The 26,193-nt window shown below is 44.3% G+C and overlaps 1 protein-coding gene across 3 annotated transcripts in view; it reads left to right on the top strand.

Annotated features, from left to right (window-relative positions):
• NECTIN1 (nectin cell adhesion molecule 1) overlaps positions 1 to 26,193 on the top strand; it is a 181,011-nt gene that overhangs the window by 55,035 nt on the left and 99,783 nt on the right. For all 3 annotated transcript variants that reach the window (XM_074302469.1, XM_074302468.1, XM_074302467.1), the window contains exons 2-5: positions 17,500 to 17,850; positions 19,996 to 20,298; positions 20,821 to 20,938; positions 23,395 to 23,546. In XM_074302469.1, the coding sequence (XP_074158570.1) occupies positions 17,500 to 17,850; positions 19,996 to 20,298; positions 20,821 to 20,938; positions 23,395 to 23,546 (924 nt within the window). The remainder of the gene's footprint in view (positions 1 to 17,499; positions 17,851 to 19,995; positions 20,299 to 20,820; positions 20,939 to 23,394; positions 23,547 to 26,193) is intronic.

Below are 26,193 nucleotides of genomic sequence, written 5' to 3'. Positions count from 1 at the left end.
AGTCAATCTTACACTCTGGTACACTTACATTCAATGTAATTTAATTTGAAATACATTTATTACATCCTGATTATGTTTAAGGCCTTGCTGGGTTTTGGAGATACACATGAAAGCAAAAACAGTCCCTGACCTTAAGGAGCTAAAAAAAATTTTATGGGGAAATAGAAGTACACATTCGAGAATTAATCAGTTACAGGAACTGAAGGGAGAAAATGAGAGATAACTGTACAAAGAGTTTTTGGAATATTTGAAGGGAGGATGAAAACATCTAGTAGAACTGAAGAAAGTTTCATTGAGAAGGCAGTCTTAAGGCCAAGCCGGGAAAGACATGCAGAAAATGTGTCTGAAAAACATTTCAAATATAGGGGATAGCCTATACAAATGTGCAGAGGTAAGAGATGACATGTTGAGCTTAGGCAATAGCTACTAATAATTCATTTAGACTGGAAGATAACATAATGTGGCAGGGAGTGGGAAAGGTAAGTTGGAGAACACACTGTGGAGGTCTTTAGGTGTTATATTTTAATCAGAGGAAAATACAATGTGACCGGTGTATTGGGAAGATTTCTAAGGAAGTCATATAAAGTCTAAATTGGAGATGAGAGAGATTGCTGGCAGAAAGACCAATTAAAGAAGTTATTACATTTCAAGGTAAGTAATGAGTAGAGCCTGAGCTAAGGTGATGATTTTGAGTGGGAAAAGGGAATGGATTTGAGAAATTCTAAAGTAGATTGAATAGGACCGATTGGGTATAGGGAGTCAGGAAGAAGGAAGAATCAAAGGTAATTAGTGACAGTCACCCCTCCACGTCTGGGAATACGATGGTGCCCTCAGTAGATACGAAGTGATTTTAATGGGGGAGGGGGAGGGTTAGCAGAGAAGAGAGAGTGGGTTTGAAGCATGCTGAATCTGAGGTACTGAAGAAACACGCAGCTACATGGATCCAGGCGGGGGGCTGTTGGAGATATGGGCCTGGAATTCAGAGATTAGGCAGGTTTACAATTTGAGTCACCTGTGATGTGCAAGATGCTCTGAATGCAGAGTTAATGTTCTCTATGAAGAGTTAATCACGCTACTACAGGATACAGTGTACACAAGTAAGTAAAATCAAAGTGATCTGATAAGAGAAAAGCTAACTATTGGTATGGTTTCTTATATGGGATAGCTGGTAAACTGAGGCAGGCATGAGGTTGTCAAGTATTCCAGACCTGGAGAATAATCACCTCTATCCAAAAGCAAGGAGACTGATGTTTCTTAGGAAACAATTAATAGGCCAGTTGAAGTAGAGTGCTTGAAAGAGAATTACATGAAGTATCTGAAAAGGTTATATTTTCCCAGGAGTTTGGCTTTGAAAAGGAAAAAGAGATGTACCCTGAATGAGGATTATCGTACTAGCTAACAAGCTTATTGTGTGCCCGGGACAGTGCTTATAGCTTTATGGGAGGTAAGAGCTACTATCACCCCCATTTTATTGGTAAGGAAAATGTGGCAGGCCTAAGTTGGGTGACTTTTCCAAGGGTCACCCAACCAGCTTCCCTCAGCATTATTGGAGGAGAAGCAGAGGAAGAAGGATCTCAAGGAAGGGGTTAGCATGGGCTTAGAGCTTGCACATGAATCACTAGATTCTAGGGCAAGAGATAATGAATGCCATCACTTAGCAATGCTAAGGATAGACTTACAAAGTAAAGTCCATCTAGAGTGGAAATAATGGCCTGGGGGACTGTAATGAGGGTGGGGAAGATCCTGGGAGTGACTTTCCCTGTTTGGGCTGAGGTGAAAGACCCAGGATATGGGAGATTTGAGGAAATTGAACTGGGGGACCTTAGGGTGGAGATCATCATGAATATTGAAGTCCTCAATAGATAAGACTCTAGTCCCTGAGAAAGTAAGGAGAGTGACTTGCAGGTAGGTGACTGCAGCGTGTTTCGAGTTAGGATGATACTGGATGGAGCGGACGAACACAGGAGCAAACCCATAGAAAGAGAAGATATCATCAAGGGAAAGAATGGAGGAGAGAAGAGAAGAACAGAAACTAGGACAGAACCACGGGATCACCCATGCTTAGAGGGATGGAGATGGATGATTCAGCAAATGACACTGAGTATAGTGAGAGGAGGAGGAGGAGGAGGAGGAGGAGGAAGAGAGCCAGGAGAGCATTGTCATGGAAGCCAAGGAAAGAAAGGCTATCCATATGTAAAAGAGGATTAACCTTTTCTTTGACTTACTTAGGAGAATGAATTTGTTGAGTGGTAGGATCTGGAGCCAGATTACCAAAAGGAGTGGGAATGAACAAAATGAAAGAAAAATTAATTATCATGTGCCAAGCACTATAGAATGCAAATGACAAAAGCAAGTTAGTCACTACTCTCAAGGAACTAAGGAAGTAGAAGCATGAATTTACAGTTTCCAGAAGTTTGTTTGCCAAAGAAAGTAAGGGCATATTATGATATCTACAGGGGATAGGGTCATGTAAGTTTTTGTGTCTTTTTTTTTTTTTTTCCCAAGATTGAGACATGTTTGTAGGCGTCAGGAAAGGAGCCAATAGATGACTAGAGTTTAAAGATAAGAAAGAAAGAAAGATCTTAGGGCAAGCACCCAGACAAGGAGGGGTAGAGGGTAGAATCCTAGGAACAAATGATGGGATTGGCCCCAGTGAGGCAAACTAATTCATCCTCTGGCACTGTACAGAAGGGAGAAAGGGTAGAAAGATTTTGAAGTATAGAATAATAAAGAAAAGAACATAGCAGATCTCGAACTGGGGCTCGTGGCCTAGGGTCTGTGGATTTGTTTTTGTGAAATATTTTGATGATGATTTAGATATAATTTGTTTCTGTCTTATTTATACATTTTTTATTTATGTGCATCTTATTTTATGCACTTGAAAACCTGAGATAGGGTCCTTAAGATTCTTAGTAAAGTAAAAAATGAGCTCATCTACTTGGGAGGAGGGGGCAGGGAGGACATTTAGGGGTTATAGAAGAGAAGTTTTATAACAGCTCCTGTAGGGAGAGTGTGATAGACAGCCATTTGTGAAAAGCAAAAGGATTTATAATAAACAGTTGTATTAATATAGCCATACCTTGGTTATGCCCTTCTTGGATGTGAGTTCCAGTGTCCAGAGTGTACATCCCATCCTTCCTCATTCCAATTGCTCCCACAAATAGAACCAGGGTATTCTTCCTTTGTTTGCTTCCCTGATCCACTGTGGATGTTCAATCCACAATGGTAATTTAGGCAAAGAATGGCTCCAGACATTTCCATTAGGAAAGTGAGCTCAGTTTTTGAAGCTCTGCCCAAGTAGGAAAAAAATAGGATCATGAGACCCTGTGGGTCAATAAGAATAATTTTTTTTCAAAAGAAAATCACTCATTAAAATAAGAAAGCATAGGATTAGAGATTAGAAAGGGTTGTTTGGTACAACCCCTTCATTTTACAAATGAGGAAACTGAGCCCAGAGAATTTATTTGCCCAAAATCAGAATTCCCATCTATATCTTACTTCTAAATCTGATGCTTTTCCATACTTCTCAGGATTCTTTGCTTTTTCTCTTTCATTTGCTTTTTTAATTCTCTGAACTCTGCTAATTAGATAGGCTTAATGGACGCATCTATTAAACAGCTGCTAAGAGATAACATCCTAGCCCCCTTGCCACCAGGTCTTATTTTCCTCTCTGACCCTGGGACCAGGGACTGCAGTGAGACGAATAGATCTGAGATGGAAAAGAAGCCCCAACTGGGAGATAGAAGAGGCCAAATTGGAGGGAGAGGAAAAGAGAAGGACAATAACCATCTCCTCTGGAGAAAGGAGGTCAATCTTCTTTTGAGATGTGCCCCAGGCCTCAATTTGAAAGGCTTCCCCAGGAGTCTTTTAGGTTGGTCAATGATAGCCATGCCCCCTTTTATTGACAAACTCCAGACTGAAGGAAATTGATTATTTATGTTTTCTCTGGCACTTGTAATCAGGCACTTCTTGATTGGTTTAAAGGTGGACAGCAAGAATAAACAAACAGCATCCCAAATCTCTTACTCCCAATTTTTTTTAATGAACAAAAATCTATTTTCTTTCACATATCACCCCTTTGCCTCCCAGATAACAAACTTTAAAAAGTATGTAGTTAGATAAAACAAATTTCCACACAGAGCATATCTTTTTTTAAAAAATCTCATTCTGTACCGAGTCCATCCCTTCTTTGTTAAGGGATGGGGTGCATGCTTTATTCTGAGTCCTTTGGAGTTGTTGTTGGTCATTTCATTAATCACAGTTCTGACATATTCCAAAGTTTGTCTTTACAACACTATTATTATTGTATATGTGTTTCTCCTAGCTCTGTTCTCTTCCTTTTGCATCAGTCCAATATATCATTTCTTACAAGACAATACTATTCCAAGCTATTGTTTCCAGTTTGGGAATTAAATCTTTCTCCAACAATTCACCATTCCCTGAGCCTTTCTGGCCACGGTTAAGTCCTTGCTTCCCAATGACACTCAAGAAGCTGCTGCATTCCTAGTCCAAGGCCTTTGGAGAAATTAGCTCACTGGAAAGGAAGAGGCAGAAGAACTCACTAGTGATTAGCCCCTGCTTCTGAGTGAACAGGAGGCATCATGAATAAAAAGCTGAGAAAAGACTTCACTCACCTGGGACTTTTTAGGTTTCTGACTCTTCCATAGAGTACACCAATATTTCTCAGAATAGGGAATATTGAAAATAAACCGGGCAAGTAGACTTGTCCATAAAAAATATATTATCCTCATTAGAAATGAGAACAAACTCAATCCCTTAATGATCTCCTTTCCCCACAGAACATCAGGTGGGCCTCTTGACCCATGATGTCTGTGCACAACCATAGCATTCCGAAGACTGATGCAGTTTCTCTGGAAATAGTTGGGAGGACATAGAGATATCAGGGGCTGGAGCCTTGTATATTAGGTGGAACATTAAGGCAGGAGCCATGGGGGGAAGATGCCAAGATGAAAAGCTGCTAGAATGTGGAATGCTTTGGGAATACCTTGAGCTAGCATTCTCAGAAAAGGCTTGGTTGATGTTTCTCAACAGATCATAACCTCACACAGCAAATTAAACCCAGCAGAATAAAAAATGAAAAAGGAGGGAGAGACACAGATCCAAGGAGGAGAGCAAACAGCAAAACTTAATGACTTTAATATGGAAGAATGTGCCACTAATTAAGCACAAACACTCTGCTAATGCAAGGAACACATGTTGTGGATTTCACTTAAGCAGGAACCAAATGAGGTGAAAATCCTTCCAAAATGATAGCAGTTTACTAGTGAAGACACTCGACCTCACTATTAGAATTGTATTCCCTTGATCTGATGCTCCTCTGCCTACCCTCTGTCTAGGCTTGTCTCTTTGCTTTCCTTCTTGTCAAATTTAGTTCAATTAAACTAACATTTATGAAGTTTCTACTTCACACCAGGCATTATGAAAGGGGATGAGTATGAAAGATAGAAGTCCCTACCTTCATAGTGTTTACAATCTAAGCATCTCTGCTACAATTTCTTTGTGTCTTTCTAGTCTTTTATGTTTTTAGCAGATTAAAAATATAGGATTGAAGGGGACTTTAGGGCTCATCTAGTCCATCTCCCTCATTTATAGAGGAGGAAAGTGAGAACAGAAGTCCCACACATAGTAGTGGCCAGAACTGGCCTTCTCACTCTTCGGTGCGATTCATGGGATGATACATAAAATATTGGGCTAGAAGTTAGGAGGGCTTGGTTTAAATCCCACTTCTGACTTCTGGCTAATTGCCACTTCTTTGCACCTCTCTCTCTCTCTGTCTCTCTCTCTCTCTCTCTTTTCTCTCTCTCTCTGTCTCTCTCTTTCTCTCTCTCTCTCTCTCTGTTTCTCTGTCTCTCTCTCTGTCTCTCTTTCTCTGTGTCTCTCTCTCTCTCTCTCTCTCTCTCTCTCTCTCTCTCTCTCTCTCTCTCTCTCTCTCTCTCTCTCTCTCTCTCTCTCTCTCTCTCTCTCTCTCTCCCTTCTCTGTAAAGAGGGGCCAATACTACTTGCCTTGTAAGAATGTTGTGAAGTTCCAGAGAGATGATTTTGCAAACCTAAAATCATTATTTAAATGTCAATTTATTATCATTATTATTATTACAGATTGAGCCAGAAGAGACCTCAGAGGTCAACTTGTCCAGAGTTGTCAAATAAGATGCATGGCCTTCAATTCTGCCATATTCCCAAGTCCAAGAAAACCAGATTACAATATCATTGGGAACTATTTAACAAAATAAATGAAAAAACAGTAGAACTTAGATAACATTTATATGTGCTTTTCTAAGTCAATATGTTGGTCTGTAGGGATCCTCACATATGAATTAGAGGCTTCTGTTTCTATTTGAGTTTGACACCACTGGTCCAGTCTAATTCCTTCATTTGAAAGAATGTCTGGGACCTCATCTTTCAAATGAAGAAACAGGGTTAACAGGGCTTGCCTGATAAGTAATGTCCAGACAGACCTTCTAGCATATTACCTGATAATTGTCCTCATTTACCCCAGTCTGACTTCTTAGCTTGAATATACTCCTCCCACTTTGAAAACCTCTTAATCCCTTGTCTCTGGAGTTTTTTCCACATATCCATTTCCTCAAACTGGACCCTGCTGGATCTAACAGACATAAGGGTCTCAGATACGTATAAACACTATTTAAAGCTTTCTTCCTATGAAAATCTTTCTGGCTTTGCATAGCCACCTCACCACACTACAGCCTTCTTTATACATAAGCACTAGACTCCTTTGCCCCATTGAACAGATTTGGGAAGTAGTACATCAGAGACCAAATTTTCCAACCCTCACCTTTCACAGATAAGGAAACTGAGCCCAGAGAACTGCAGATTTGCCCAAGATTTCACACTGATTGCCCAAGATTGACCAGGATCCAAATTGCTCCAACACAGCAGTGCTCTTGCTATTATACTGCTCTTAGAGCACCTTGTCCAAATCCCAGATTTCTCATTGCTGAAATCTTTTAACCTCTCTGGGCCTTGGTTTCTCATTTGTAAAAGAAGTTAAGCAGGATGACTTCTGAGATCTCGCTGCTCCAGATCCGTGATCCTATGATCCTTCCCCCGTGGGTATCACTGTTTGCAGAGCTCTCCAAGGCCATGTTCCTCCTTTCTTCATATTTACTGTCTCTCCTGGATTCTGCACATGGAGGCTTCACTCAGCCTTGGGTATTGAGAGACTGACTGCAGCTGGCTTAAGATTGGAGAGGAGGGCTAAGACTTGGCATGCAGGGTGGTCTGACGGGGTTCTCCCCTCCCCACATCTCATCATGAGAGGAACAGCCTCCTCCAAACAGGTGTTGAACATCATCATAGAGCCAGCGGGTGCCCAGATGGTTCACATGTCAATACGGAGCATTCAAAGTTCTCCGGGAGAAATCTGGGAAATCCTCCACTCCACAGCAGCCCCCCACCTTCCAGAGAAATGGGCTGCCCACACTTACTCTAAAGTGTGTCATTAAAAATGCACAATTGCTGTAGGAAATCCAAATTGTAATGTCTGTTGGGAAATGTTAGCATTTGCTGCTGCTGTTACTGCTGCCAGGGTGGAGTGGGGTTTCTGCGTCTGGGAAAAAAAAAGAGGGTTTTAAACTGTTTCAGTTCCAAGTAATTGTAGGTTCAATAAAAGGTGGGAAAAATGGGGTGCAGTTCAGAACAGGTGAGGCTGGGTGGGTCTGGAAGGGCAGAACTAGATGGATTGGGTATATGAATCCAGAAAATGGGTTCAACTTCTGGAGAATACCTCCCAAAATGTATGCCTAGGAATCTTGGTTGCCCTATGGGAGAATGAAGGGAGTGGGATGGGATCTATGAGAAAAGTTTGATGTTTGAAATATTTTTTTCCTTTAAAATTTTGTATGAATTAAAAATAGTTGTGCATAACAATTTTGGCGGAATAAAAATAGGCTCCATTTCCTCTATTTTACTCTACATTTTGTCTCCACCCTTTATTTGTATTGGGAATATTCCAGACCCTTTCTCACACCTATACCCACACCCATACCACCTGAATCAATGGATTTCATCCAAATGTTTTCATGTTCAAATGTCTTTAGTGGCTAAATGAGTGGGAAATGTTGCCCTGGGGCATTGCAGTGCCAGGATGTTAGGAGAGTGTTGGGGGGAGGGGACAGTGCTCATAGAGGGTAAAGAATATAGAGCAGAAAAAAGCATCAGGAAACAGCAGCTAGAAGCCAGAACCAGAATATATAAGGTTGGCATGCAGAAAAATCTGGACATAGGAGAATATCAACAGATTGGAATTTTATAAATAAGGAAACTGAGGCAAGCAGGGTTAAGTGATCCCAAGTCTAGGATCACACAGCTAGTGTTTGACACAGAATTTGAATTCACAAAATCTTCCTGATTTGAAAGGAGATAATAAACTTTCCTTGTTTCATTTAAGTTTTATAACAGCCCTTTGAGATAGGTACCATTTCATAGATGACAAGTTCAGAGATTGTGACTTAACTGGAGGAGATATGGCAGTAGAAGAGTGAGATAATCGTGGATTTTGCCAGTAAGATGCAGAGTGGAGAAAGCAAGAAATAATGTCCCCAACATGAGTGTTGGTGGGTGAGGGGCTTGGACCATGGCAGCTTGTCTCAGGCAAGTCTGGTGGGGGGAAGTCCCCCCAAAAAAGGAAATGGAGTCCTGACTACAGATTCAGCCTGGCATCTTACCTAAGAGTGAGGGTGTCAGGGCCCTGGCAGTTAGTCATTCCCACCCCACCCCCAACAGGCTCTCCTTGTGGGTGAGAGTAAGAGATTGGGCAGTGCCCTACCTGCCTACCTTCCCTCAATGCCCCCAGGCACAAGGCCCTGTGGAGCCAAGCCTCCTTCTGGGGCCTTGGCTCCTTTATCTTGGGTTTCCCCCAGAGCTACTGCCCTCCCCCTCCTCTCCCACGCACCCGCTTCAAGAGCCTGGCGCCAGCTACACAGCCCATCATTAGCCTGCCCAATGTTGGGGTTGGGGGGAGGCAACCATATCGAGGGGAATGTCTACAGTTTCCATGACCCCAAATGGGAGGTGGAGGCGTCTGGACTGGGAATAGGACAGTAGCAATTAGCTTCTGGTTGTAGGAGCCTGGATGTTTTCATCTCTGTCTACAAGTTGAGGGTGGTGAGGACATTGAAGGAGACCCCTTGGACAAGTAGTTTTCCTTGTGGGTGATGCCCTCCAGGGAGAAGCCAGACAGTGGGCACTCCCTTGGCCTACTGGCTATCACCCCAGTGAGGCAGTTTAACTGGTACCTCCTCCCCAAATAATGGCAGAACCTTTTCTGTTCCCACCGGTAGTAGCTAAATGGCCAGGCTTAGGGTGTGCGGAGGAACACCTGCCCATCAGCCAGGTCTCTGAGCCCTCAGAGTCCCGTAGGATGGGTCAGTTCTAGTTTAAATGGACCATACATCTAATTTGCTGCTGGTCTCATCTCTCTGGTGCTCTGAGGTCCAGAACCTAACGGAGAGGTTCTCTCTACTCTAGTTCCAAACACTGGCCACTTGGATACATTGCACGGAGATTCCTAGATAAAATAGTTGCTCAGCTTGTCCAAGAAATCACCTTCTTTCTACTGCTTCTACCTCATCCCTTAACCCTAAAGGACTTTCACCTAGGACTTTTGGAGAATACCTCGGTGGGAAAGGGAGGGGAGAGACCCTAACCTTTTGCCCTGCCGTAGTTTTCCACTTTTACTGCCAGGGAATTAACCCTTTCTCTAGAACACAGACCTGGCTCTTTCTCAGTTGAGTCCTCTGCTATGATCTAGCTTCTCACCCAAAACCTTGCATCTCCTATTGCCCCAGCCAGGAAATTCTCTATCTCTATATAGGAGTATATCTCCAGAGCCAGAGGTACCCGTCTCACCTCTGCTTCTCCTACCCACCAGAGCTATGGTCTGCCTTCTCACTCGTAACCTGTGGGATTGGCTGGCTAGAACAAGGATTTTAGGGCATTCCGATCCCCATACCACGCAAAGCCTGAATCGATCAGTAGGTTCTCAAGACAAAAAGACAAAAATGAAACAATCCCTGTCCTCAAGAGTCTTGTGTTCTGTTATACTCTGAATTGGACCACATTGAAAGCATGCAGACAGAGCTACTCTGAAGTATGGGTCTTGTTTGTTTGGGAAGAAAAGTCTTTCCATATCTATATCTTAACCTCTCTGCCATCTTATTTCTCAATTTGAACTCTGCCTTTAAAACTGTAGACACAGTGGTAAGATTCATGAATTATTCAGTAGTCTGCCTGGAGCATTCCCTGGCAGGTTGGAGCAAGGATGGTGTCCAAAGGTGAAAAGAGAAGTCCTTGTCACAATGGAGGGGGAACTCCAAGTTATATAGGAATGACACCTGCAATATGGGTACCAGATACACAAAACCAAAAAGGAATGAAAGGACTTGTGATGGAACTGACCACAGACCGCCCAGTGGTGGCAATCACGGACAGTTTCTTAAATTGGCATTTAAAAAGATAAAGCATCATTCTCTTATGACCTCACTTTATTTATCCATCTTGTTCATCCCCTTTCCCATGGCAGCAGCCTGGCCAGGATGGCCAGGCTAGAAAAGTGATGTTTAAGGAAGTGGCTGCATGTTCTTAATTGTGAGGAAGAGGATGGAGGAAAGGGGGGAGGAGAAAGGCCATCAAAAGCATTAACCTTTCAGTGGCCATGCTGAGTCAGCAGAGTTTTGGCTTTGGTCCTTGAATGAGGTGGGTGAGTCATTCTCCACTTAGCAGGTTTCTCATCCAGCCTGATGCTTCTTCCTGGTAGGGAATGGGGGGCTGGGAGGGCCTTCCACCTAGAGGGCAGGGGCACTGCCCTCCCAAGGTTATTGGGTTTAGAAAGCCTTCTCTGAGATCCCTCCATGTCAGGGCTTCCCACATGCCCTCTCCTAAAAGAAAATAATAAACAAAAACCCGTGGCACCGTGGCTTGGTTCTTAGATCTTAATGAAATTATGCTACCTAGACAGATGACGGCAAGAAAGGGGGAGGGAGGGACACGTATGGAGCCTTGGAAGGTGACTGAACATATGGAAAGATCAAGATCCCCTGATTTTTTTACCACCTGGTCTCATGCCCATTTCTCTTGCCACCAACCGTACCTCTGCACACAAAGAGATGATCCTCCCAGCCATTCATATCTTGCTAAAAAAGAGCTTAGAGGTGCAAGGGGAAAGTGGGCCAGGCCCAGGGGCCAGGGTCCAGGGAGGATGAGTTTCCAGCAGGGGAACTCCCTTTCACCCCTGCCCCAGCCCACTCCGTGAGAATCTGTAGGACTTTGGGCAGATTAGCTGAGTGGTGGGCAGGGTGTGGCCCTCTGGGGAGCAGGTTTGTCAGCCAGCACTGAAGAGCCTTTGTGTTTTGTTGCTGAGCTTGGGCTTTTGTGGGGTGATGACATCTTGGGGGGGCCAGGCTCCTGCACTGCTAGGTCAGCACTTCCTCCAGGGACCAAGGTATCCAGGCTGCCCAGCACTGGAACCTGACAGCCTGGTGTGAGGGCTAGAAGTGGAACAGCTCCCAAACCTCTACCTGATCAAGGAGAGAAATGAGGAGAGTTAATGGAGGCTAAGAAATGCAAGGTCTTCTCCTTTGGCTTCCCCAAATTATGAAGTATTCCACATCTTCCACTCCAGGATCCCATGAAATTGCTGTTTCCTCTGGTTTTCCCTGAGAAATTCTATCAGTGCTGGGTCAGCACAATGTCTGATTGGGGGATTCAAAGTCAGTCTCCTGGCCCCTTTCTGAGCCACTTCCCTCCTACTTTTGTGCCAATGCTCCCACACAGGGGCTTCCTCAAAAGGTCACCCCGGGGGGACAGGCCCTAACTCCTCTACCTTCCCGCCCCCAGGCTATTCTAGCACAGTTGGCACCCTTCCCCAGCCCACTCAACCTTAGGAACAAACCAGGTTGGGCAATAGTCTCTTCCTAGGACCGGGGGCATCAGATTACAGGGCTTTACCTGCCTGCGCTGAAGGAGGGCAGAGCCAAGTGTGGCGCCCCCCACCCCTAACTCAGGCAAGTGCCAACATAGGGGGTGTGCTTGACACCCAGGTTGTGGGGCTGGGTTCCACCTCTTATCCTCCAAACATCCAGGTGGGGAAACTGAGGCCCCAGCTCAGGCAAGGGTTGTTTGCTCCTGGATCAGGCCTAGAGAAATAGGATTGCACTTAAGAATATGATTCCTCCTAAGGAGCTCTGCTTCTATCAGAGGGGCTTAGAGCAAATCACTGTCTTTCTCTAGCCTCAGTTTCCCAAACTGTAAAAGGAGGAAATTGAAAGAGACCATTTCTACAGTTTTTCCTAACTAATATTGATTATAACTCTTTAAATCCATTGAATTTGGGGTGTGTGAGTGGGATATGACCTATTTAATTTACAGTTTTTGAGTTGGGAAGGGATGAGGGGGGAGAAAAGAAGCCAGTAGTGACATAATGATTCTCTGTCCCTTGCTGGGCAGTCTGCCTTCCTTTGGGAAGGTTGATAAACCCTAATCTAAGTACCCCACAGTTGGCATCTCAGACACACCCTGTTATTTTTTGTTGCTATCATAGGGATTTGAATTTGTGATAGTGCAGATTGGAGCCTACCTGGATAAAGCAGCTGTTTATCTTTCTTCTATCACTCTGTCCTTTCTCCCAGGGCAAAGTTCTTACCCTGGGATCCGTGAACTTGTATTATTTGGGGTTTTTATTTTTGAGAATTGCATTTCAGTATAATTGATTTCCTTGGTAATCCTATACATTTCATTTTATGTATATAAAAATATTATTCTAAGAAAAGGTGCGTAGACTTCTCCAGTCTGCCAAAGAGGTTCATGATACCAAAAAAAGATTTTCTATCCTAATCTTTCCCCCTTTTCCCCAGGGCAAAGTACCTTTATGGCTGAGAAACTAGATAATCAAAAGGAAGTCAGTTCTGTACTTTCCCCTCTTCTACCCCCCACCCCACCCCACCCCATGAAGGAGTGCCCCTCCATACCCAGACTGATACCTCGGTCATTTTCTGTGAGGACTTCCTTAGAAGAAGAGTACACCTGCCAAAACAAGCCCAGGAACTATATAAACAAACAAAATGTTTTAAAATATTTTATACAAATAAAATCAGATTAACTGTTAATGAATAGGCAGGGCTAATACATAAATGACAATTTTACCCAAACTAATTTACATATTCAATGACATTCCAGTTAAATTGCCAAACAATTCTTTCATTGAATTAGAGGGGGAAATATGAGTATGAGCTAGGGGACAGTGTAGAGACTCTCACTCTAGCTTCCAGACTTGCCCCTTCCCCCCCTCCTTCGGGACCCAACCCCTCCATTCCCAGGCTCTGCTAAATGCTGAATCCTACTCCTCAGCATGCCCCAGCATGCTGCTGGTGCCTCTGAGAGTCTCTCAGTTGGGATGCACGGTGGCTGCTCATCCCTTCTTCCTACCCCACCCTCAGCTTCACGGGCAGAGGCTTCCCCCACTCCAGGAGCAGGACTGTCGGAGCCCACCCACACAAGATGTCATGGAAAGAAATAGACTAGGAGTTAGTAGGTTAGGGGTTGGGATGATTCCTGTCTGTGCCGGCCTGGACACTTTGAAGAACATCTGAGCTTCATCCCCCCATTTATAAAGCGGGCCCCAGTACTGCGGTGTTTCTTCACCGATTGGTTGGGAGGGATTCTTTACAGCAATGGTAAGAGGGACTGGGGCTGAGGTCCCTGAGCTCGGAATTCATATCTAAATGATCTTTTATACCTCAAACTTGTGGGACGAGAACGAACCAGGACAAGTGCAACCTCCTCCAGAAGGACTTCATGTCTCCTCTCAGCTTGTTAGTTCTCTTCCCTCCTGACAAATTTGTTGTTTATTATTTTTGCATATGTGCATGTACACATACATCTATACATCATTTTATATAAAACTATACCTAGATGTAGGGGAAAGTTATATATGTATGTAGTTTTATAGATTTTTTTTCTATTTCTGTAGACTATAAGCCAGGACTCTCATGGATTTTTTTTTGGGGGGGTTGCTTTTTCTTGGTGTGTTAGGTGCCTAGCGCAGTGCCTTATAGGCTTACAGGTGTTTAATAAATGCTTGCTAAATTGAACTGGTGAAGGCATGGGGAAGTTCTTCAGCTCCTAGAAATCCCAGGATTCCATGGACTCCAGAGCTGGGGAGCCTCAATCTCTCTTCGGCCCTCTCCTTGGGGAGGGGGCAGAGTAAGAAAGGGGAGGAAAGCTTGTAGGGAAGGGATGGGGGAGGGGAGCTGGCCGGACTTGCCAAACGGCTGTGCTCCGGCACCCATAGGGAAGCGGCTTCTCTTGATCGAGCTCCCGCCCCTGCCCCCACCCCCCAGCTCACACCCTTTGTCCCTGAGCCCTCCAGACTGGCTTTTCCTGTTCTTGGCTTTATGTTGAATGTTCAGCAATTACTGCAGTTATCTCCAGCCCACTTTGGAAAGGGATGATGGGCCAGGCAAAAAGAGGAAGCGTATTTGTGTGATGGTGGTCAGTGCCTCCTCTTCTTGGTGTGAGAGTCAGGCAGAACTTTTTTTCTCAGAGGAACAAACAAGGGCTTAACCCCTGAGAGTGTTTTAAGACCCACTGGCCTAGGAGAGCAGCTGCTTCTAAAACAGAGCCAGAGTTCTCTTCTGAATTTAAATGTTTTCAGTTAGCACAAATATATTTTCTCTTCCACACTCCCTATGGAAAAAAAAGATAAGAAACAAAATCTTCATGACCAATACATAGTCAAACATCATAAATGCCAGCATTGGCCATGGCCAAAAAATAAATCCCTTACTCTGCATCCCGAGTCTACCATTTCTGTCCGGAGGTGGTTAGCAAGCTTTATCGTGATCCCCTGAAAGCTTTCAGAATTTGTTCTTGTATAAATTGTACTACTGGCTCTGCCCACTTCGTCCATGTAACTCAGTTGAAGCAAATCTTCCTGGAGTTCTCTGAACCTCTCCTATTTCTTATAGCACAGTAGTATTCCTTTATAGCCATTCCATAATTTGTTTAAGCATTCTCCAAATGACAGACACCCCCTTTGTACCCAATTCTTTGCCAGTACAGAAAAGGTTACTATGAATATTGTACATGAAGGTCCTTTTCCTCTTTCTTTGACTTCTTTGAGGTAAAAGGCATTCACACAGAAGGCAGATGCCTTCCTGAGCTCACATCTAGCTTCTATCACTTCTGAGTTGTATGACCCTGGCTAAGTCAGTTAACCAACCTGATGTGCCTCAGTTTCCTCTTCTGTAAAATGAGCTAGAGAAGGAAATGGCAAACCACAAGTGTCTGTCAAAAACATCACAAATGGGGACACAAAAAGTGGACAATACTGAAACTACTCAACAATTCTCTATCAGGTACTATGCTAGGTACTAGAGACTGAAACAAAAGTGAAGGGCCATCTACCCTCAAAGAACTTGGTTTTTATTATTGGTTTTCCATTCAAATTATGACTTCAAGGAAAGGGGAAATGTTCCTTTCCCATTACAGAGCCAGAGAAGTTTGAGGCTAAAGGAAAGAAGTAATAAATGGAGGGGGGGGGGAAGGAGGAGAGGGGAGGTGGCACATTGCAAAAAAAAAAAAAAAAAAAAAAAATGGCTTAACCTAGCAGGAACAGAGGGTCTGTGTTGGAGAATCCTAGGAGAGAAGTACATGATATGAAACTTCTCTTACTTCCTAAAGAGAACTTAGAAATGCATTGATATAATGGATGGAAAAAGTTTTATGCATGGATTCCTGTGTTATAGTCCTCATTTTGCTGCTATATATTGCTTCTTGGCAATTTGGATTAAGTAACTTGTCCAGGGTCACACAGCAAGTAAGTGTCTGAAGCTGGATTTGAACTCAGATTCTCCAGACTGGAGCACCAGTGCTTTATCTACTGTACCACCTAATTGCCCCAGAAATCATACAGTCTCAGACAAGGAGCTGAGCTGAATTCCTTAAAAGGAATTCTTTCCGTAACTTTCCTGGTATTATGGTCTCCATTTTACAAGGATGTCCTCCTGACACCTCCTAAGCCGAACCATTCTACTTTCAGATAGCTTTAATTGTAAGGGAGTTTATCCTTATATCAAATCAAAACATACCTCTGCATCTTCCACCTAGTTCTGCCCTCTGGGCCAAGCAAGATAAGTCTCATCTCTTTCCCATGTGACAGCCCTTCAAATATTTGAAGATAGTTATCATGTTTCATCTGTACCCAACTTCCAAGTTGCCTTCATCAGATTAAACATGTCTGCTACCCCCAACCAATCCCGAGAGGGAATATCGTTTCTCTTAATCACCATTCCAGACCTCATTTTCCTCATGTAAAGAAAGAAAGTGATTTGGGCTGTATGAGCCTGTGAAATATCAAGTAGGTCTTAATGATTCTCTCACCCTCATGGTTCCTCCTCCACCCTGTTAAGGGGGCAGATATGATCTCCAAAGCTAGTTCAACTTGTGAACACTATGATCTCCCTGTGCCTCCTAATTTCCAAATCCCCATCAATGAATATAGGAAGCACCCAACAGGGGTCACTGAAATCACTCCCTTTGGACAAAGCCTAAATGAGAGCCTAAGTGAGGAATATACAGAGATGAGGACATCAGCAATTTCAACCCAAAATGGGGACATAATGAGGAATGACTTAATACAACTAGATAAGCCTAGAGAGGGCAGAACCAGAGTGTGGTCAAGGTACCCAGTAAAAGCAGATCTGGTCCCAAACTTTTTCAGGTCCGGGCAGGCTACAAGTAATCTTACAAACCAAAGCCCTGCCACTCCTGAGATCTGGAGAGGGAGAGGTGGAGCCAACCTTCAAGTAAGAAAAGGGCACATGGTTTTGTGGTGGTAGGAAGTGATTTTACCTTCCTACACTAGGAAAAAACCTCCATGTGGCAGCTCTAGTCAAGAGAGGTTGAGTTATGTCAAAGGAGGGGCAGGTCTACTTGATAGGACTAAAAGCAGTCCAGATTGAAGATTCCTGGGATAGGGAATCGAGGTGGCGCAGTGGATAGAGCACCAGCCCTGAATTCAGGAGGACCCGAGTTCAAATCTGGCCTCAGACACTTAACACGTCCTAGCTGTGTGACCCTAGGCAAGTCACTTAACCTCTATTCCCTCAGCAAAAAAAGAAGATTCATGGAATATAAGGGCCAATTGATAGAAACAGGGAAAACTGGGTTGAGGGGAGGGAGCAATCACAAAAATTCTTGATGCTTGAAAGATGCCTGACTTGTTTTTTGTTTTTTAATTTTCCCTGAAGTGCTTTCACATCCATTAGCTCATTTAATCCACAGTCTTTGGCAGTGAGTTATTGACAGCCAGGACTAGAAATCGTAGGTATTTAGCTTTTAGGCCCCTCCCATGGGATTTTTTTCTTCAGAAGATCCAAAGGGAGAAGGGAGGGGAGGGGAAGGGCAGTGAATGTAGAGAAGGTGTCCAGATGTCCCTAACCCTGTTCTCTCTGTTCTTCTCAGGTCTGCAGGCCCAAGTGGTCCAGGTGAATGACACTGTATCAGGCTTCATCGGCACAGATGTGGTGCTCCACTGTAGTTTTTCAAATCCCCTACCCACAGTGAGGATCACTCAGATGACATGGCAAAAGGCCACCAATGGCTCCAAGCAGAACGTGGCCATCTACAATCCCAACATGGGCGTCTCAGTGTTGGCTCCCTATCGAGAGCGTGTGACCTTTCTTCAGCCATCCTTCACTGATGGAACCATCCGTCTCTCCCGTCTCCAGCTGGAAGATGAGGGTGTCTACATCTGCGAGTTTGCTACTTTCCCCACAGGGAACCGGGAGAGCCAGCTCAACCTCACTGTTTTAGGTAAGTCCACCTCAGTCACGGCCCCCCGCTCTCCATGATGGGGCCTGATCCGCAGCCTGCAGGAGATCCTACACTGCTTCTGTTCACTGGGGGAGCCGGAGGGGACAGCTCTGACTGGGACCCCAGGACATACCCAGGATCCCTCTGGTCCAGAGTAATTTTAGCCATGTCTCATGAGGGTTGATGGCACCAGTCTGGTCTGAAACTGTTACCGTGCAACCCTTGGGACAACGATGGGGGACCCAGTTAGCTATGGCACGACCAAGTAATAGAATTTGATGAGCCAGTGTTAAGGTCTTGGAGAAGTACTCCCTGGGAGCACCACAGTGAGGATCATAAGAAGGCCTGAGCCTGGAGCATATAGGGAGGATTAGAAAGGAAGAGCAGAAGGACCTGCATTAAAATTCGGACCAGAAGGTCAAGGGAGATTTGGGAATCTCCTTTAAAGAAAAGAAAACTGTGTACAAGATACAATTGAAGTAAGGATAATAACGTTACATTGTTATAATTATTATTACCAATAAGAACATCAATGTGAAGTATCCACTAGGTCCCAAGCACTGCTAAACACAAGGGATACAAGTATAAATGGTCTATACTGAATTCTCATCCATTTTCCCTCTGCACTTTCTCAATAGGGGTAATTTCATCTGTCTCCTATGAATTCATTTTGGGGGGTGGGGGGACATTCAGGGCTAACTGACTTGTCCAGAGTCACATAGCTAGTGTCTAAAGCTGGATTTGAACTCGGGTCCTCCTGACACCAGAGCCAGTGTTCTATCCACCTATCTTCCTCCATCCTCAAACATGACTTTAAATATGAACTCTATGTAGATGACTCCCAGATCTATTTATCCAGCCCCAGTTTCTCTCCCGAACTTAATTAGTATTACATTGCCAAATTGCCTGTTGAATATTTCAGACTGGATGGCCTAAAGTCACCTCACATTCACCCCCTCCAGAGTGGATCTTACTCTCTTACTCCCACCCCTAAATGTCTTCATCTTCCAAACTTTGAGACTCTCCCAGGTTCATAATCTTGCATGTGATGGACTCCTCATTCTCTCTGACCCCCCCCCCCCCCCCACATCTAGTCATTTGCTAAATCTTGCCATTTTTTTTTAAAGTTAAAATGGATTTAATCACAAGTGAAAAACAGAGAAACTATATTGTGTCAACAATATTGTCCAATATTGTTTTAAACCATTTAAAATAATTAGATAGGGGCAGCTAGTTGGTGTAGTGGACAAAGCACCAGCCCAGAAGTCGAGGATCTGAGTTAAAATCTGGCAACAGACACTCCCTTGACCCTAGGCATGAATCTTGCCATTTCTCCTGCCACAATACCTCTTACACCCACCTCATTCTCACTACTCACCCAGCTTTTACCTTATTTCCAACCCTCATCATCTCCAACCTAGACTTGGGCCATGCCTCTCCCTGCCTCATATCTGTCCTCCTCAAATCCATCCTGCACACTTCTGCCAAAGGGATTTTTCATAAGGGTAGTTCTGACCATGTCACTTCCCTACTCAGTCATCTCTAGTGGCTTTCTATGGCCTTTAACATCACACATGAATCCTTTTCTTGAGTCTTGAAAACCCTTCATACGACTGACCCCAACCTTTCTAGCATTGTTGAAACATTACTTCCCTCCTAAATGCCATGATCCAGCCAAACTGTTCCTCCTTTTGTTTCTTTCACCTCTGTACCTTTGTACTTAGTGTCCTTCATTGCTGGGATGCTCCCTTTCCATACCTCTGCCTCAGAATTCCTTTTTTTCCTTCAAAATAGGGCTTAAGCACCACTTTCCACTTGAAGCTTCTCCCGATTCCCGACCTGATCTGGGCTTTCCCTCCTAAACAACATTCTGTTTATCCTTTATTTTCTTTCCTTCCTTCCTTCCTCCCTCTTTCCCTTCCTTTATTTCTTCTCTTTATGTTTATTTTATATGTACTTGTTTATCTTCTAGTTGTCTTCCCTATTGTACAGTCCTTTCAAGTAGGGATTACTTCTTTGTCCTTAGAGCGTTTCTTTCATGTTCTCTCCTCTACCTGGTTAATGAGAGGAGAAATCAGAGTAGGTAAATAATAGACAAGAGAGGGACTGGAGGCTCTGATCATTTCCTGTCTTATTTCTTTGCAGCCAAACCAACCAACTGGATGGAAGTCACAAAGAAAACCTTGATAGCCAGGACCGGACAGACAGAAAAGGTCCTAGTGGCCACGTGTACCTCAGCCAATGGGAAACCACCCAGTACTGTTTCATGGGACACTCGGCTAAAGGGCGAGGCTGAATTCCAGGAGATCCGGCACCCCAATGGGACAGTGACAGTGATCAGCCGATACCGCATAGTGCCCAGTCGAGAAGCACACCTTCAACCTCTGGCTTGCGTCGTCAACTACCAACTGGACCGATTCAGTGAGAGTGTCACTCTCAATGTACAGTGTGAGCCAGGGGAATAGAAGAGGAGGGGAAGGGAGAGGAGGAAAGAAAGGATGGGAAGGTGGGACAAAGGGAGGCAGGGATTTCAGGGGAAAGTCTCAGGACTAGTGGGTGAAAAGGATTACGAATGACCAACTGTTATCTCCTCTCCTTGGCTCCAATTTCTTTCCCCATCATTTCACTTTCCTTTCATCCTTCCTCCTCTTTGGTCCCCGTCTTCTCTTTTCTATCATTTTGACTTTTCTTTCTTAATTTCTTTTTTTTTTCCTTTTTTTTTTTTTTTTCTGTTCCTCTTTTCCTTCTTTCCCTTGTTTCTTTTTATCCATCTTTCATTTTCTCTGTGTATGCAATGTATACAACCACTCTATCTCTTTTCCCTTCCTCTTCCTCCCCATCAATATGTTATTTCTCTTTATACTTATGCCCATGCTAAATCTCTACCCTTCCCTTTCCTTCTTTTCACTTTGCCTTTTCAACACATCCTTCACATCCTCTCTCTTCTCCATCAACCTCACCAACCCACAGATGAACCTGAAGTGACCATTGAAGGCTTTGATGGAAACTGGTACCTAAAACGAATGGATGTAAAACTCACTTGCCAATGTGATGCCAACCCTCCAGTCACACACTACCATTGGAAACTGTAAGTATTTCGTAGTCTCTTTCCTCAGCTTCATTCCAGACCTGGGCCAGCAGTAAGGCTATTAGCTCCAAATTTATCCTCCCAGTCAGGTTGAACAAGGGTTTATTAATTATGAGGGGGGAATAATCTATTAGCATATACAAAAGAGTGCACAGAATTTAGTTGTACTATAAAATACCAAAAGCAAAATCCCTAATCTTAACCAATATGAGTCTCCAAATAATGGAAACTCCATTCCTACTCCCTCCTTATGATAAAACCCTCCCCTCTTTAACCTCCAATTTGACCTGGATTTCACACCTGAAACTCCTCCTTCTATCTAGAAAACTTGATGGGGTTTGCCTGACCCAGATCATGGATGGGAATGTTTTCTTTCCAATCTGTAGGGAAGAAATATCTTTACCTTTCCACCCTGTCCACAAATACTTATCACCTATTTGCCCATAGCAAATCACACAGGTAGTCAGAAGTGTGCTGCACTTAGCACTAATTTTTAGTATTTACCCCCAGAAATGAGCAAACACAACAAATTGATACTTGATTTAATGTTTTGCTGATTGTGTAGACTTCAGAAAATGACGGACAAAATGCTAATGCAGATTAAAACTTAAGTGTGTAGTGTGTTCCTTATAATTTTTCTGGAAACTCAGTAGCTAAATGTTTTTCATAAAAGAATAAGAACAGGATAAGGATTTGTTTAAAAAAAAAATTCCTCCTATTCCTTCCCAGAGAGCCCTCCTTTATAACAAACGATATTTTTGAAAGAAACATGGGGAGGGGATTAGTAAAACCAAGTCATACATTGAAAAGATAACCCATGAACTTCTCAACTAAAAGAGGAATTTCTTCTTTGGAATTATGCTTGAAAAACAATGCTATTAACAAAGATTACTGTACCAAATAATCATCATCTCCAAGCCACAAAGAACCAAACTCTTCAAAAACAGAGACCAAGTAGAAGAAATCACAACCAGGTGGGAACTGGATGAGGAAGTACATGTCATCCCTCTCTGCTATTAGAAGTGTCTCCGAGATGTTTTCTGAGAGTCTATAGAGGATGAATCTTCATCCCAATACACTAATTCAATTACAAAAAGGAGTCATTTTAGCCACAGGTACAGTTGTCTGCAGAGCATTAAGCAGAAGAGAATAATTACAGAGTGGTGATCTGTCCTTGAACCATTTTTACCAAAACTCTATCAGAAAAGAGGAGGGGAAGGAGACAGCAATGATGGTGATAATAATAATGTTTCTGTCTAAACTCCACCGAATGTAAGGAGATGGGAATAATTAATTCTGATGACGGCTGACAAGTATAGAGTACCTTAAGGTTCATGAAGCGCTTTGCCCATATTATCTGATTTCACGGAATCACTGCATCTCAGAGTTGGAGAAGACCTCTACAACCTTTCAGTTCAATCTGAAAATGCATGACCTTCTGAACTGGGTACTCTAGGTGGTGTTGATTGATTCCCTTTCCAGATGTGGAAAGAAAGACTCATGCAGTAATGGGCTTCCTTTATCACATGCCTCTGCTATTTGATACTAAATATGTTTTCATTTTTGTTCAGTGATTCAGCTTGACTCAGACCGCCCCCACCCCCAATATTTATTTTTAACGAGTCATCCCCAGGAAAGCTGGCCTCAAAAAGTGGCCAGAATCATGCATTTTCTGGGACTTACTTTCCTCTTCCTAGGCTGACAGGAGGAAAGGGCGGGGGAGAGGATGGATGAGCCAGACCTCCTGGGTTCTCTGGTTTTTCACTCCCAAACCTCAGCTTTCCTCAGTTAACTACCCCACCACCTCATTGCCATTCTTCAGGACACATGGCGCAGGGAGCCAGACAAATTCAGGAGCATGGGGAGATAAATACCTGGGTTCAGGTTCTTCATATTCTTCCCTCTCCCATTTCATCCCAACTTCAGTCAGTTGCAAAAAATCACTGGGAGACCAAGATTGAGAAGTAGGGGCAGGCCGGTGGAAGAGAGAGGCTAGGAGAGGCGGTTAGAAGCAGCACCCTGTCAGGGATGGCTAAAAGAGGAGTCTGCAAGGGCACAAGAGCCCAGCACAAGGAGAATCGTACCTAATAGTCCTCCTTCACCGTGGATGAGCATGCTGTGTTTCCCCAAGTCTGCTCTGCGACCAAAGAAATAGGCAGCATCCCCATCACTGCTAGAGGGGCTGGAAGAAGCAGCATCTCTGTCCTTGGAAAGCCCCATCTAATGGCTGAGCTTTAGGACAAATCAACAGAAAGGGGGCGGGGGTCGTTAACAAGGGCATAGTTGGTTACTGGCACACAGTGGAGTGATACAACAGTTCTACAAACTCTTCTTGAGCATATTCTATGGGCAGTGCTCTGCTCGGCTGGAACTCATTAATCAGGGTTGAGAGAGAGGACATCTGTCTGGGAGCTAGGCGGCAGAGTGGAGGAATGATTCTGTCCCTTTCCTTGCAGGTTGAATGGCACTCTCCCCTCAAACATGGACACCCAAAACAAGACCCTGCTCTTCAAGGGGCCTGTGACCTATAGCCTGTCTGGGACCTACATATGTGAAGCTACCAATCCCATTGGCACACGCTCAGGCATGGTAGAGGTCAATATCACAGGTAGGAAGCTCATGGCTGCCCCCTCCCCGCCAGCCCCAGCCCCACCTTTCCCTTCTTCTGGTCCCCCTTTCTAAGGCAGCATGGCTTGAACCCTGCGATTGGCCTGAGCCATGTTTGGATCTTGTCTTTCAGCTGGAGCTAGTGATGCAGTTCTCGTCTACTTTTTGCTTGTGCGCTCTCTCTCTTCCCCCTGGGTTCTGGTGGACCCCACTCCGCTGTCTTTCTTCTGGGTTTGATGGAGGTCAGCAGCGAGAGGAAGAGCCAGGTGTAGTGTAGGAGGCAGGAAAAGTAGGGCAGGGGAGGAGGAAAGTCATTTGTTCTTTGGGTGAGTGATGTTTGGAATTTCCCCGTAGGAACTGCTGCAAGAAAGCCCAGGTGTGACGAGCCAATGGTCCCCTTTACCAGTGCTGGCTTGCACAGCCAGACCCATAAAGGGTCCTTATTTCCTCCTTGGCAGCGTGCCTACAGTTGTGGCAGCTGCCACCAGGTGCATAGTAGGATCTGGTTTGGGTTGTGTCGATCAAATGGTTAGGCTGTGTATGGTCTGTAGAGAGAAAGCGAGGGCATAGGGTTACAGCTTTAGTTCTAAAGGGGTCTGGAAGATCATCCAGCCTATAATCTGATGGTTTTTACAGAGGAGAAAATTCAGATCCAGCTTAAATGACTTGTCCAGAGTTATAGGTAATAATTAGTAGAGAAGGGACATCAAAAGGCTTGTGTTCTGGACAGGAAGTGATGGCCCACAGCTGCTAATCAGGAAAGGAAGTTTTGTCTGAATTGGAAAATAAGATTACAGTGGTCCTCAAACTTTTTAAGTAGGGGGCCAGTTCACTGTCCCTCAGACTGTGGGAGGGCCGGACTGCAGTAAAAACAAAAACAGCCCGTTTGCCATAACCCAGCGGGCAGCATAAACGTCCTTAGCCCGCCACATTGAGAAGCCCTGAATAAGAACATGCTATGAGAGGGTGTGAAGGTGCCATATCAGGTTAGTTTTAGTAGTTCGGAAAGTGAATCCAGCAAAGCATCCCAAAGCTTGTCACTGGGAGTTTGGGAAGATAAAAATGACTTACTACAAGGTGATGGAGCAAAGATGGGCTCTGGTGATGATTCCTGAAGGACTCTGAGAAGTTACAGCATATTGTCAAGGTTGGGTGGGGAGCTCCCTCATGGGCAGATTTGTGACACAGGCAACAAAAGCAGAAACGTTAACCTTCCAAACAACCCCCTGAAACGGTTTCCAGTGTGATCAGAGACTTGCCCTGTCACTGGGCTTTCATAAGTTGCCCATTTCTCTCTTTTCTATCCCCACAAACACCTATCTTCCTGCACCAAGGAAATCATTACCTCATGCCTACATTAGGCTCTTTCACCATGTGCACACTAGAGAAATGGGAGAGGGTAGCAAGAGAAGTCCAGGTCCTTCACCGCTACAGCTACCTGCTACATAGAGAACAGAATGGACAGGGCAAAAGTCCTCTTTCCTTCCTCTCCAGTTAAGAGGTCAGGTGCTATGTGTGAGTAGGTCTGGCAGGGGAAGAAGTTCTCATCCCTGGAAAAGGCCCAGAAGTCATCCAAGAAACATCTGGGAAAAGGGGCTTTTGAGGAAATCAACAAGGACCCATCCAACAAGAATCAGAGGTTCCTATTCAGAGAAAGGAGATATTTTTCCTTCCTGGTTAATCTTCTGTTGGTACCTCTGGAGAAACTACCACAAGCATGGTTGGAGTGACTTGAGTTAAGGTCCACTTCTTATTGATCCCTTTTCCTTGGGGATTTACCAACACATCAGGACCCACAGGTCTTTGGGGTGTAATTTTGAACGTCCAACCTCAGAAACTTAGGGGAGTATTGGATTTATTGCATCTCTCAAGGTTGTAAGGGATCCTTGGTTGCTGTGTAGGTTGTCAATTGCTTTATTACCACAATCTAATGCTAGACCAAGGGAAATAGGGGAAAAGTCCTGAATAGGATAAAGACTTTGGAGATGAATAGATGAGTAAAAAAGGAACAAGGAGAATCAGAAGGTAGAAATGACCAGATGGCAGCGCATGGAATCAAGTTGGAAATTGTATTGATTGTCTTGGTGATGGTGCTTTGCAAAGCTGGGATTGGGAGATGGTGGTTGGTGGCACATGGGTTTGGGCGGAGGGGAAAGAGATACCTCTCTGCTGGCAGAGCTGATGGAAGTGATTCTTTGGTGGTTGGTGGGGGAGAAGATGATGGCCTAGTAATGGCAATTTGGTGATGCTGATGAAGAGGGGTGTGCCCATAATTGGGTTTCTTAAGCCAGACAACTGCTTTCAGGGGAAGAGTTGGCCAGGGGACAACACAACTTCCCTGAAACTAATGGGAAATGGAGCACTTTGGGGGCCTCCTTTGGGGAGGAGGGTAAGTAAGTTGGTCTCTCCCTCCACCCCAGCTCCTGAGGGTGCAGTCTGGGGACTTAGCGAAGGGTGACAGGATTGTTGGCTGCCTAGTTAGGCCAAGCTGAGGAGAAGCTGAAGCTCACTGAATCATTCATGAGCCCAGGATCTGTTTACCCAGCTTTCCCTGAGGGCTGATTAGACCCCTGCTCAAGAGGACTCAGCCAGTCGTGCTAAGCCATTACAGGGACATTTGTTCCTGGGCTCGAAAGCAATTTCAGGAT

Source organism: Sminthopsis crassicaudata, chromosome 3, assembly GCF_048593235.1.
Source record: "Sminthopsis crassicaudata isolate SCR6 chromosome 3, ASM4859323v1, whole genome shotgun sequence".
In the NCBI taxonomy this organism is placed as follows: domain Eukaryota; kingdom Metazoa; phylum Chordata; class Mammalia; order Dasyuromorphia; family Dasyuridae; genus Sminthopsis; species Sminthopsis crassicaudata.
The sequence above is the reverse complement of the archived record's forward strand: the minus strand, read 5'-3'. Positions and strand labels throughout refer to the sequence as shown.